The sequence below is a fragment of the Peromyscus leucopus genome, chromosome 11 (genome assembly GCF_004664715.2).
Source record: "Peromyscus leucopus breed LL Stock chromosome 11, UCI_PerLeu_2.1, whole genome shotgun sequence".
Lineage (NCBI taxonomy): Eukaryota > Metazoa > Chordata > Mammalia > Rodentia > Cricetidae > Peromyscus > Peromyscus leucopus.
In genome coordinates, this window is record NC_051072.1 from 37,232,830 (window position 1) to 37,246,837 (window position 14,008).

Below are 14,008 nucleotides of genomic sequence, written 5' to 3' on the forward strand. Positions count from 1 at the left end.
TTCAAATTTATGATACAATTGCAATTTCTAATCGGTTTTCATAATAGTTTATTAAACTACTTATCTCAGGTTTTCTTTTATTTTTATTTTATTTTGCATACCTCTATAGTTGTGAATGTTTAGCCAAGCATTAGCAGTTCTTTACAGTTTTATAGTTTTGTGTGTGTGTGTGTGTGTGTGTGTGTGTGTGTGTGTGTGTGTGTGTGTCTGTGTCTGTGTGTGTGTGTCTGTCTGATGGAGATCAGAGGGTCTCAGATGTTTTGGAGCTGGGCTGATTGGCAGTTATGTGTCACCCAGTCTGTCTGTCTGTCTGTCTGTCTGTCTGTGTGTCTGTCTGATGGAGATCAGCGGGTGTCAGATGTTTTGGAGCTGGGCTGATTGGCAGTTATGTGTCACCCAGTCTGTCTGTCTGTGTGTCTGTCTGATGGAAATCAGCGGGTGTCAGATGTTTTGGAGCTGGGCTGATTGGCAGTTATGTGTCACCCAGTCTGTCTGTCTGTCTGTCTGTCTGTCTGTGTGTCTGTCTGATGGAGATCAGCGGGTGTCAGATGTTTTGGAGCTGGGCTGATTGGCAGTTATGTGTCACCTAGTCTGTCTGTCTGTCTGTCTGTCTGTCTGATGGAGATCAGCGGGTGTCAGATGTTTTGGAGCTGGGCTGATTGGCAGTTATGTGTCACCTAGTCTGTCTGTCTGTGTGTCTGTCTGATGGAGATCAGCGGGTGTCAGATGTTTTGGAGCTGGGCTGATTGACAGTTATGTGTCACCCAGTCTGTCTGTGTGTCTGTCTGATGGAGATCAGCGGGTGTCAGATGTTTTGGAGCTGGGCTGATTGGCAGTTATGGGTCACCCAGTGCACTTGTCATGGGTGGAAGGAACCAAACTAGTCCCCGGGAGAGCAGGAAAACGCTCTTCACTACTGAGCTCTCTCTCTCTCCAGCCCCAGCAATCCTTACAGTACTGTTGATCTGTACAAGCCTCTGATGCCATGAGTAAATCGATGTCCATGTATAGTTTGCAAACAGTTCATGAGGTCGTCCTCCTCCTTCCTCTAGCTACACCAAGGCGGGGTGATAAAAAGGGATGTAAGAGATTCTTTTAATGTAGAAATAGCTAAGGGACACGGTTGGTGGCAGGGACGCCCATTCCTATCTCCTGTTTCTGTGGAGAAGGCCTCCATTGGTAATGCTCCTAACCTTCCTCCGCCCACTGGAGACAAGCGACTTTAGCGAGCGAGGCACCTGTGGCTCACACCCTCCACTTCTCTGTGGACTCTGTGCAGACACCAGTCCAGGTGTTGACAAATGACCGTCCTTAGGGGTGAAGTACTAGACTATCAAGCCAGCCCAGCCGCACTCAGTCCTGAAGCCATCTGTGCCAGTTTTACTCCTAATGGTTTCTTTGACCCATCCACTTGACTCCTGCTCCAACCCACTTCCCAGCTTGGCTAGGATGACATCATTTGCTTAGCCCCTCCCCCGAGGGAAACTAGGCTCAGATGTTGACCACAGTCACAGCTGCGTTACTAACTTGGTTTGCCTCGTTTATTGCAATTTTAGTAGCTTCCTAATTGACTTCTCTCTTTCCACTCTTGCCCTTACAGACTATATCTCCAAGGGGTGGTTTTTCGAGATAGTTTCTTCGTGTGTGTAATTTACAAATCGTTCCAACTGGATATAGGTCATCATCCTGACTTCTATTCACTGAACATTTCTGCACTGGGCGTGTTAAAAAGAGTGCTAGAGATTGTTTTACTGTGGGAATATTATTAAAGACAAGGTTGGTGGCAGGGACACATGTTCCTGTTTCCTATTTCTGTGGAGAGGGTGTCCTGCATGTCTTGGAACTAGGTCTGTAGATTTGGCTAATCTCAAAACTCAGAGATCTCTCTGCCTGTGCCTCCCAAGTACCGGGATTGAAAGTGTGTGCCAACACACCCAGCCGCCAAAGGTATTTTAACTTCTTGACACGTCCTTACTTAAAACCCTAGAGAAAATAAGGACTACTTCACATAGGGAATCTGGCTGTGACTTCAGATCTCCTCTTTCCCATTGCTCACTCAAGCCACACACCCACAGCCACCTCTTGACTGTGCCTCAGTTTCTCTACCTGCAGAGACCTCGCCCCAGATCACCTAGGAGCCTGTCCTCTGAGGCTTGACTAATGAACCTTTAACCCCTTCCCGCATCTGACAGCCCTAATTTATGCCCCCCTTTTCTCTACAGCACTTAAGACTTGAAGGCTCACATTTATGTTACAGTCCAACTAGGAATGAACACAGGGAGTCAGGAAGTCATTTGGGCCATCAAGTCCCTAGAAGTCACTGGAGATTCTTCTGCTTCCACAGGTTTCTCCCTTCCCCCAAAGCCTGAAGTACTATGCAGCTCTCCCATGGTACTTAGCTGTATTTAGAATACTCATGGAGCTACTTTAACACAGATCTGTCATGGGAAAGCACTGTGGTGTTTGGGAATGGAGGGGTGTGGCTTTTCTAGACAAGCAATGAAAAGGAAAGGGTTAAGGGCTTTCCTATTTTTACCTTGCTGTGTAAACTCTGGATATCATGTACAGTTTGGAACTATTAAAATAGGACCTGAGAATGCTGGGATCTTTAGCTTCAAAAGATGAAGGCTTGGGAAAGCTATGACCAGAGGCAATTGGATTATGAAAATTATAAATAAGAGTAATGTCACAAATACCAGCCCGTTAAGTCGTGATGTCTCATATTTCAGTTCTGTCTTCCCAAAATACATTTAGCTAGGACTGCTTGAACAGATATTCAGTAACTGCCTCCTTAACTAAATGAGGATCCTCACTTCAAGAATTTTTAGATGAGCCGGGCGGTGGTGGCGCACGCCTTTAATCCCAGCACTTGGGAGGCACAGGCAGGCAGATCTCTGTGAGTTCGAGGCCAAGCCTGGTCTACAGAGTGAGTTCCAGGAAAGGCGCAAAGCTACAAAGAGAAACCCTGTCTCGAAAAACCAAAACAAAAAAAACAAAAAAAAAAAATTTTTTTAGAATTATTATAGATCAAAAACTAATAATAGAGAGGATTTAAGAAAATTATTTTGTCTCTCAAGCTGAATTATCTACATATCTGGGTATAGCTTAAGATTGGCTTTGAATTTTTGGTAAATAGTCACACAAACCAGGAAAAACAGATTTCCAGATTTTTATTTCTGGAACTGTACACCAGGTATTAAAGTACAACAAATACAAAATAATGCTCAAAAAATCAGTGTTTATGTACAAATATTAAAATCAATGCAACAATAGCAACTTCCTCTTGAACATTGGATACTAAAACTTGTTCTGATTGTCACTAATTTATCTCATACTCACAGGGTACTTATTTCAAACTGGGACAATTGGAATCACTGGTCATCTAAGAGGAATATTAATATCTACCATATTTAACAATAAAACTAATAGTTTCCCTCCTTTTAGTGAAAAAATTAGGAACTTTTTAAAAAACATAGTAATGTCAATATTTTATAAATTATTTCAATTTCCATTCGTAGACAATGTGCTTTGAAACTCTGGGCAAACAATCTCCTTGGTGGTTGGGTTTGTTAGTTTACATTCAAAGTTGAAGTATTTACTAGACTTTGGTTAAATTAAATAGTACTACTACTCTAGTAGGTCTGATGTTCTCAAATATTTATGACCTTCAATTTTAAAAATTAAAAAGGAAACGATTGCACAATTCTTTGACCTAATTGTACAGACTTTAGTATTTTTTAAACAGTATTCTACATCCTTCAAGTAAATTCAGCAGTTGACCGGGACAAGAGGAAAACTAAACATTTAGTAAGCTAGCATGAGCGAGGCGAAGCACAACGACCAAAAGTAAGTATTGCTCTAGTCACAGCACCAGGTACACTTCTGAATGAGTCCGCGTCCTCTCCAGTTCCCTGTACACAAAGGATGGATCAGCCGGCACTGCAGCTGCTCACCATGAATTTTTGGTTTGTTCATATGAAAATATTGCGGCAAATAAAAAACAACAAAGAATTTATCACAGTTTGCTATAAGAATTGTGCTTAATGCGTGATAATCAAGGCATTGTTTTTTTCTTCATACAACTACAAATCAGGTTCTTTTATGCCTTCAAATTCAATTCTTTTAATAAACAGTAACAAATTCTCTGTTAAGATGTTTAAATGGAGACAAAAAAAAATAAGTCCAGCTGTTGAAAGAAAATTCAATAAATAGCTATTTTACATGGATAAAGTCATAGTGGTACAATTTATGAATGTCACATCAAGCATGCACAAAAATGGTATTATACATGGCAGGAGTCGTCAGAAAATATTGAATTAGATCTAAAAAGATATGAAGAATTTACTTTACATATATATACAAAAATCTTGCAAATTATTGCCTCATTTTAACAAGGAATTAAAAGTAAACGTTACCAGCTAGGTAGCACTCTCTAAGAGGCTAAAATCAGGTTAGCATTTAAAAATCTGTTAAGCTAGCTGGAATTTATTTTTCTCTCATATCATTTTCTGGATTTTGGTCAAAAATCTATTTAAATAACTAAAGTGTCCATTCAACTTGCTGATAATCAAAACTCTAGATAAGAAACACTGTTTCCATCTTGTATCAAGACCCCAGCAATGCATAGATAAACTGGATATATTACTGCATCAGCTAATGAGAATGGGCATCTTCATTAAGTGCAACTGGTACTAGCATTCAGTCATCTTTGTGTAAATTATTTATACAGACCAGCCACTGTAAACCCAGAGTGAAAATTAAAGTTATGCAATGGAAGAGTATGCCCAGTATCTTCCTACATCAAAGAAAGTATACTAAGGGAACAAAAGAAATAAGGTTCAAAGTTTAGCACAACACAGCAATAAGAAGCTAACCACTTGGATAAAATATCAGAAAGCAACATAGAGCCCAGGCTACCCATTATTTACTGTGTGCATACAGGAATACTAGATTTTAGATGTATAAGTTAGAGACTGATTTTAAGTTATTAATTTAACTACCCTTGTCCTCTGTGCTAAACTAAAATTTTATAGTCAATGTGCTACTGCATAAACACTTCAAAGCAATCTTCATTAAAATGCTGCAAAGAAAAACAATACACATCATCCAAAACTAAGGATGTCATTGCAGTTCACAGTTTGTATAATAAATACCCTCCCGTTCATCACTAAGACCACTACATCCTATCTAGTCAGCAGCACAACCTTGAAGCGACTCACACTTGCAAACAGCAACACAGTCAAATGGTAAGGGTTTTTGCAAAGCAACAAAACTAGTAATAAAATCAAAAATTTTAATTAAGACGGTGCAAAAAGTAATTGCTTTAACTGTACTATAAAAGCAAAGCTTATTATATCCTAATACTGTATTGTATAGTTTGATTCACCTTAAAACTTAAAGGAGCATATCTAATAAAGCAAAAATGGTCAAAGCTTATGACAATGGCTTCTTATTCACGTTTGGAATAAAAGTAAAATTGCATTTGAGATGCATGTGAACGTCTGTCACTTTTTAAAACTTAAAAGTGGTAACGTACCATTCTGTTTCAGACAGAAACTCACATTTTTTCTTGCCAGCTATTCAAGCTAACCAACTAGCTTAAATATCCTTCAAGGTTCTGCATTATGCATACCATCTAGAAGTCTCTCGAAGCATTTAATACTTTGAACTGCACTGCTCCAAACTTAAGAGGTGTTCCAAACGTAAACAACAGAGTGGAACTTCCTGGGCTTCGTAGACTGCAAGTCAATGGCCTCAGAATACACTAAATTATCAGTGACCAGTATGATTTTTAATATTACAATCTTGACAATGGTGGACAAAACCCCATATGAACACCACATCTTCAAATGCCAAATTTGTAGTCAAAAAAAAAAAAAAAAAAAAAGAAAGAAAGAAAGAAAAAAAAAAGAAAGAAAATTACACAGAAGTCTCCCGGCAGTAAAACGACCAATTCTGTGTAAGGTAGCCCTCGTCTAGAATTTTGAAACAGGATCCAAGCAAGAGTCTTCATCATTCGCACGCAGTTCCTCGTGCTGGCTTCCAGACAGATGGTCTTGCTGCTTTGTAAACTGAAGTGCTCTAGTTGAGTAACATGAGAGAAGTTTCCATTTTTAAAAAATCCTTGCATGTTTGTGCAGTTTAAAGAAACCTACCCCTGCTTTATCACCAAAGAAAACAAAACCAAAAAAAAAAAAAAAAATGCTACATTGAGCAGGGATTGGGGTTGGTACCTGTAAACATTATTCCACTGCATCCATTACGGCAAAAGGAATTTACACGAAGAGGGGCCACAGATCAGTTCAGAACATCTGTGCTGGTTTTGACTGGTGGCCTCTGTCTACAGGTTTTAAACTGGGAGTGAGGGCAAGGGACAGAGAAGGAGGAGGAAGTGGAGAGGTATGAAGGGATGAGGGAGAGAAGCAGAGCTTAAAGCTGCACCACAGAGTTCAATCCTAGTTCCCAACTCTGCTGATCATAGTTCATTTCCACATTTCTGGATTGAAAAATGAAAATACTCTTGATAAATCAAGATATAGTTCTATACATACTGACATCACTGATGTCATAGTGAAAAGGTTCAAACTTCCAGTGAAAGACTAGGCAAACCTGATAGCTCCCCTCAAGTTTACTGGGGCTGCACACCCACTGTCTCGGGGCTCCTCATTACGTCACTCCGAATGAAGGGCGGCGTGCTGATGCAGAGTGTGGGCACTGATGAATCCATTGGTCTCATTGGCAGACAAACTGCCAAAGTCAGCCACAGAGACAGCCATTTTGGCACTGGTGATGTGATGTGTATGATTTTCAAAGTCTACACCCAAATTATTTACAGAAACCTCATTCATAAAGGATTCAGGGACAGCAATGCCCATTTTCAATCTCTTTGCTGGTCTTTCCGATTCTTCACTGCACATAGGGTTTAGATCTGAGTGATAAAATCCAGTCTCAAATAAATTAAAACAATCACTTTCACCATTGCTGGGCAGGGTGAGTAACTCTTCCGTTACAACAGGCACATGATTGACTTGTCCACGGGGTGTGTTTCCCAGTGGAGGAAAGCTATCATCCAGACAGTTCACATCTGCGGGGTTGCAGACAGTTGCTACACTGTTGGTCAAAGCTAAAAAGAAATGGAAAGTGGTTTCAGTGAGTGATCGCACAGAGAAGGGGCTGTACCATGCTGCCCACAACCATCGCCCTTACCTGTCAAGTCACTGGCAGTGAAGGAGCTGAGAATGTTCAGCTGCTGATCAGGAATGGGCTCAGGCCGGTTAGAAGTTAAGGCTGAAGAATTTACTGTACCTCCTAGAGACTCTGTTTCATCTACGAGACGATCCATATAGTCCCTGAAACACACACCAGTAATCGTGACTGTGCATCAGAGTTAGAAACAGTAATCACTGCTCAAGTCAAGCCCACTATACTTACGTAACTCCAGGGTGATGGTTATAGCGTTTCTTTCCAAATTTTGTCTGTTGAGCAAAGTAATCGTAGCGTTCTGATTTCTTCCACATGTAGTAGAAGGCCACACATTCAGCAACGGTTCTAGATCTCACCTAGTGAAGAAAAGCAGACGTTACAAACCGATGCTCCCATTTCTTAGCAAGACTCCACAACAAAAAAGCTTCAATCCATAGGTCTTTTCTATCACAATTATTATTAGAATTAAAAAATTCTAAATATGTCTATCAGTGACATGTCTTTATATGTAATACGGACAGATTTCAAAAGCATAGGTTGCCCAAATAATAAAACAAAATACACACCCATAAACTATGTGTGTGTTTACTGAAAATCCTCACATAACTGCCATTGAACGAACCCTCACTGCGCCCGACTGCTGTTGAATTTGACCAACCTCCAAGGATGGGTCCACGAATGCTTTTCCGTGGGACCTACTAGTTCCCCAAATGATGGGCAGGGGAACCAGAGAGAAAAACACCGCCTCCCCAGATTAGTTAAAAGCTCCATAAAAAAGAGGTTAGGAGGCTCTGGCAAAGGAGTCACCAACCTCCAGCATCTGGAGATGGTTTCCCATCATTCACTAACCAAAGGCAGGGCTTTTCTACTCCGCTGGCTCTGCGCTCCAACAGGCTTAACAACTTTTAAAAGTCAAATAGTTGGCTCCATACCCAAACCTCAGTCCTTCAAATCATCACTTAACTGCCACAAGTAAGTGTCTGGCTATACAGACAAACCTCTTTATCTTTATTCAATAAACACTCTCTTCCCTGATTGATCAGTGCCCCCAATAAAGACATCTCAGAGTCTCTATCCTGATTCCAGAGGGAGCTGTGATCTAAAGTCACTAATAGAGGGCCAGCCTGTCCCATATAGTGAATTCCAGGCCAACCAGGGGTATATAGTGAACCCCTGTCTCAAAAGAGAGAGAAGGAAAATTAGTATGATAGCGGGGTGTTCAGGTAGAGAAGGCAAACACATCATTAAAGAGCATAGAGCCATAAGCACAGATACACAACCAACTGTTCTTTGACCAAGGAGGAAGGCAGTTCAATGGGGGAAGGAAGCATAGTCTTTTATACAAATGGCACCAGAACAAACAAAAGCCGAACAAATGCATCTAGACACAGACCTCGTATCTTAAGCCTGTAATAGTTCTGAGTCATACAAAAATTGAGCTAAAGGGTATAGATTTCCCACATACTTGCTGCTCCAAACATGCACAGCTTCCCACTGTCAGTGTCCCAGGCTAGAATGGGACACTTGCTGAATGTGATATGCCTCCATTGATATGTCGACCATTGCTACCCAGCATCCGGAGTTTCCATCAAGACTCATGCATGACTCCTTTATAGTATCCCACTGGGCAGGCTCATTGCCTTAGGTCCTCTGTACCTACGTACCCCTCCTTCCCGCCTAGCCTCTCCAATCTACAAGCAGCTCTGACCTTTCCGGTGTCCAACTGTTGAATTCTTAGAATGCATGTAGCCTTTTCGGATTACTTTTTCATTTAGTATTAAATATTTAAACTATTCCCTGTGTCTTTTGTTATTTGCTAACTTTATTTTTTTGTGTAAGTGATAACCTGTTGTCTAGACTGTCACTAGTTTATGGATTTATCTCTAAGGAGATACTGATTCCCAGTCTGGTGATATAATGAAAGCTAATTAAATCTACTCTGAACATTTGTATGTATGTTTCTCCTTGAACATGAAGTTTTCAACCCATTTAGATAAATATAAGGAGCAGGACTGCTAACTCATTTGGCAAATGTTCAGATTATCAGAGACTTGCAGTTATCCACTGCAGCTGTCCTGTTCTGCAGCCACACTAGCAACCAATGGGACTTGCTGCTGCTGCTGAACTTGCCTGCCTGCACTGGATGGATTCGTAGTCGCTCTTAGTAATAATCACTCACTCTCTCTGAATCAGTCTCTCTCTCTCCCTCACCCTCTCCTTGTTTTTTAGAAACTGCAGTTCTCAACAATCAATCAAAATATATGAGGAGACCACAAACATCAGAACAGTTTGGAAGAAAGTGAGAGTCAAGGAGACACATGGAAGGCTTCCTGAAAAATATACTGAATCCCTGTTGTGTGAACTGAATTTGGTAACTGTGGCATCTGTAAGCACATTCCAATCATGTTTAGAATAATATTAGAAATACTATTAGCAGGGAACATTAACAAATTGCTCAGTTTTCCCTAATTAAACAACTTGAATCATTGCTTATATCCATTGTAACTAGTAAGAAATTTCTCTATTAATTTACCTTATTTTTCTGTATAAGATGAAAATCTTTTCCATAAAGCATGAGTGCATGTTCAAAACTTCGGCATTCTTCTTCTGTCCACGCTGTCATTCCTTCTAAAGAGAAAAGGGAAGAACTCAATCAGCCTCCAAATTCTTCCATGTGCATCACTGATTTATCTTCACTCTGCGTTCCCTGGGAAAGGCCAGAAACTCAACCCTTCTCTGAGCCACACACATTCTGAATCTAGGGTATTTCAGGTAACATTACCCAACTATCCACACTAGTCCTTTAGAATATAAAAATATTGGGCTAAAGACAGAACTCAGCAGTTAAGTGTGTACTGTTCTTCTAGGGGACCCGAGTTTGATTCCTAGCATCTACATCAAGCAGCTCACCATAGCCTCCAGGGGATCTATCTGATGCCCTCTTCTGGCCTCTGTGGGTACCTCCACTCAAAGGCACATACCACACACAGACACATATATCTATATAATTAAAACAGTAAAAATACATCTTAAAAAAAACAAAGCAGCTGGGTGGTGGTGGTGCATGCCTTTAATCCCAGCAATCGGGAGGCAGAGGCAGGCGAATTTCTGTGTGTTTGAGGCCAGCGTGGCCTACAAAGCAAGTTTCAGGAAAGGCGCAAAGCTACACAGAGAAACCCTGTCTCAGAAAAGAAAAAACAAACAAACAAACAAAAAGCAACAACAAAACCCCACTTTTTGTTCTCTGCACTGTGGGACACGGATTTAATGGTGTTTTAAACTATTTTTAAACACTGTGTGTGCACAAGTGCACGAAGACTCATATGGAAGCCAGAGGCCAATCACGAATGTCTCTTCAGGACCCATCTACCCTGTTTTACTGAGACATGGTCTCTCCCTAACCTGGGGTTTGCTGATTAGGCAAAGTTTGCTGCCAGCAAGACCCAAGCATCAACCTATGTTTGCCTCCCAGCACTAGGACTACAAGCACACATCACCCGGCTTTCCACGTGGACTCTAGGGATCCAACTCTAGCTCTTTACCAACTGAGCTGCTGCCCCAGGCCCAACAAACATGTTTTTAAGTGAAGTAAAAATGACTATCATCTTTCTGGAGTAAAATGAAAAAACTATTTTGGTTTAACATAAAAAGTAAGTTCTTTAATTCAAGATGGTAAATAAAGAATAATCTATATATATTTATTTCAAGTCAGTATGTGAATGCTGAGGAAATATAGAGAGAATTAATCCATGATTTCCAAATACTAAATCCCATTAAAATTTCCAGCAGATGCTAATGCTGGCAGATTAGAACTCTAGTTAGGGCAGGAAGGCTTCACAAGGTTATAGTCGAGACTTATTCATTATTCTCCTTTATTTCTGAATTGACTCACTCACTGATACTGTGGACCAGATTCTCAAAGCCATTAATAGCAGTAGACAAAAAAAGTGAAAAATATTTTGAACTCAGGAAAAAAACTGGTGTTTAAAGACTGAAAGTTTTGACAGCTTAAAATAATCCTTTCAAAGATGCATCTTCCACAAGAAAGTATTGCAATGTACTCTCTCAACCTACAAATTTCAATATACATTTCCAGCCTGCACATTTCCCATGCCATGTATAGAACATCACTAAGTATTATTTTCACTCTATGTACACTTAATGACAGCCGCAGTGCATGTAATCCACTCATATACAGATGAAGACATTCAAGGAGCAGCCATGTTCCTTATCACTCATACAGACTGGAAATGCTATACCAAATCACCACACGATCACTATAACTGTTTCCTTCAGAGAACTCCATGGACTGTAATGTCATCTTTTTGCTTTTTCTCATTTATCTGTGTTTGTGTATCCATGTGTAGGGAAGTCAGAGGACAATTTGCAGGAGTTATTTCTCTCTTTCCACCATGTGGGTCCTAGGAATTGAACTCAGGTCCTCAGGCTTGGCAGCAAGCGCCTTTACCTGCTGAGCCATCTGGCCAGTCCTCTTTTCCCCCTTAATCTAAATCTCCATTTTATTTTCTGACTTAAACAAAAACCAAAATATTCCCAATATTTTAAAATGAACCACAAATTCATTCTTTTTAACTACTTTGCCATAATGTCACTTGTGGGGTCTACTTTGTTCTGTAACTGTTTCTACAACAAAGTGGAGGTGATGGGGGGTTGAAAATGAGCACAGATTTCACAACAACGTCACAGGACTGCTCTACCCTTCACAATACATCACCTATCTTGATCCTTACATGGACAGCCCTTGCCATCTCTCTTTAATCCCCGCGTTTCTCACCTTGAGATGCTTTTCCATTACAGCAGTATCTTTCAATTGCTTCCTTTATGTTGTGGTTACACTTGAGAAGTTCATATAATGCCTAAGAGAACAAGAGGGGAAGAAAAAAATTCAACACTCACCGAAACAGTTCATATCTAAGAGCATTTTAAGGAACAGGCATCTTATAGGAGAGTCCTGACAAACATTCTAAAACACTTTCAAATGTCATGACAAGCTGGGCATGGTGGCACATGTCTTTAGTTTTTTGTTTTTGTTTTTGTTTTTTTGAGGCAGGGTTTCTCTGTGTAGCTTTGCGCCTTTACTGGAACTTGCATTGGAGACCAGGCTGGCCTTGAACTTACAGAGATCCGCCTGGCTCTGCCTCCCCAGTACTGGGATTAAAGGCGTGCACCACCACCGCCTGGCGGCACATGTCTTTAATGCCAGCAATTGGGAGACAGAAGAAGGCAGATCTTAGGGAGTTTGAGGCCAGCCTGCTCTACAGAGTGAGTTCCAAGACAGCCAGGGCTATGTAGGGACCCTGCTCAAACAAGTCATGACATATGAGCAGGTTTGTGTGAGTGTCTATGTATTACAGGTGGTGGATGCAGAAACACAAACCATCCGTGCACCGTGTGGACCAGAGGCTGATTTCAGGTTATCTTCTTGGATTACTTCCACATTATTTTTTGAGACTGGGTCTCTCACTGAGCCTGGAGCTTACCCATTGGCCAGACTGGCTATCCAGCAAGCCCCAAAGGGTTTGACTCCATCTCTCAGCGCTGGGATTACAAGTGTGCTTTACCATGTTCATCTTTTTTTTTTTTTTTTTTTAATGTAGGTACTGAGGATTCAAACTCTGGTCCTGATGGTATACTCACTGAGCCATCTACCCAGAGCAATGTGTTCGTTCTTACCCAGAAGTCATCCATTATCATCATTCTTGACTTTTAAATTTTCTGGGTCTTCTCAATCAGGAAGATTTTATTTATTTATTTATTTTTTAAGGTTTACTGAAATAGAGCCCAGAATGGCCTTGAGTTCATTTAGCTGAGGCTGGCCCTAAGCTGATTCTCTTGCCTCAGCTTCCCAAGTGCTGAGATTACAGGCACTCACTGCCTGGGCCAACTCCCCAATTTTAGGTCATTTTGGAAGCTGGGAAAGCTGGAGCTGCGTCTCCCCTTGCTGCTCTCTCCCCCCTCTTGGGAGCTGCAAGGGAAGAGGCGGCAGGGCCTCTGAGAGCGCGGACTCCTCGGGGACTCGGCGGCTCCGTAACAGGAGCTGCCTGCCTTCTCCAGAACTGTGCCCGGGATCGTTTATGTCAACCAATCTCCTGCTGTGAAGTGTTTGGGACTGTTACCGAAATAAACGGCAACGGACAGAATTCAACTGCAAGTTCAGTAATAAGCACCTTCCAAAGTAAATCTCAGGAAAGATGAGGCTCACGGCATGAGAAAAGTGCTGAATATATCAACATTAAACAACCACTCCTTATCACACAGGTAAGTACAGTCCTCACCCCTCATCAAGGGAACTTTTCTTTGCAACAGAAGGAGACCATTACAGAACACCACAGCCAATCAAAATGCAGAGTCGTGGTGCCCAGTACCAGCTGCACGCCTCCAACTCAACTCCTGCACCCAGGGCCAGGGATTATAACGGAAGAGGGGCAGTCTTTAAGAACCAGCGAACAGGGTTTGCTGTGAGACCGTGACATTTCCTAGAAATGCCAGAAGCTATACCCCTGAAGTCTCACCAAGGCTGCCTAAACATGAGCTGAATAAGGATGACATCAAAAGACACACTAATCCAGAAGGGGAAAGAAAGCCCATGGGGCCTCAACCCTCCACCAAGAACTACAGGCAACTAAGGAGTGTGCTGAGAGGGAGACAGTCCTCCCCAGGGATGAGGACCACACCAGCGGACTATCCAGTACCAAATGGTCAGCCCTGAAAACACGCACAGACAAGCAGTGCTATACAGACTAAGCAGTTTCTACTTATGATGTAGGAGAGAGAGGGAGAGAGA

General features: G+C 41.4%; 1 protein-coding gene across 2 annotated transcripts in view; it reads right to left on the reverse strand.

Moving 5' to 3' along the window:
* Window positions 1-3,153: 3,153 nt before the first annotated feature.
* The window catches only part of Mier3 (MIER family member 3), a 28,372-nt gene continuing 17,517 nt past the window's right edge, over window positions 3,154-14,008 (reverse strand). Inside the window, exons 9-13 of one of the 2 annotated variants that reach the window (XM_028884403.2) lie at window positions 11,999-12,080; window positions 9,737-9,831; window positions 7,432-7,559; window positions 7,207-7,349; window positions 3,154-7,123 (exon numbers count right to left, since the gene is read on the reverse strand). In XM_028884403.2, the coding sequence (XP_028740236.1) occupies window positions 6,672-7,123; window positions 7,207-7,349; window positions 7,432-7,559; window positions 9,737-9,831; window positions 11,999-12,080 (900 nt within the window). In that variant the 3' untranslated portion in view covers window positions 3,154-6,671. The remainder of the gene's footprint in view (window positions 7,124-7,206; window positions 7,350-7,431; window positions 7,560-9,736; window positions 9,832-11,998; window positions 12,081-14,008) is intronic. The other variant, XM_028884412.2, reaches the window with a different exon arrangement.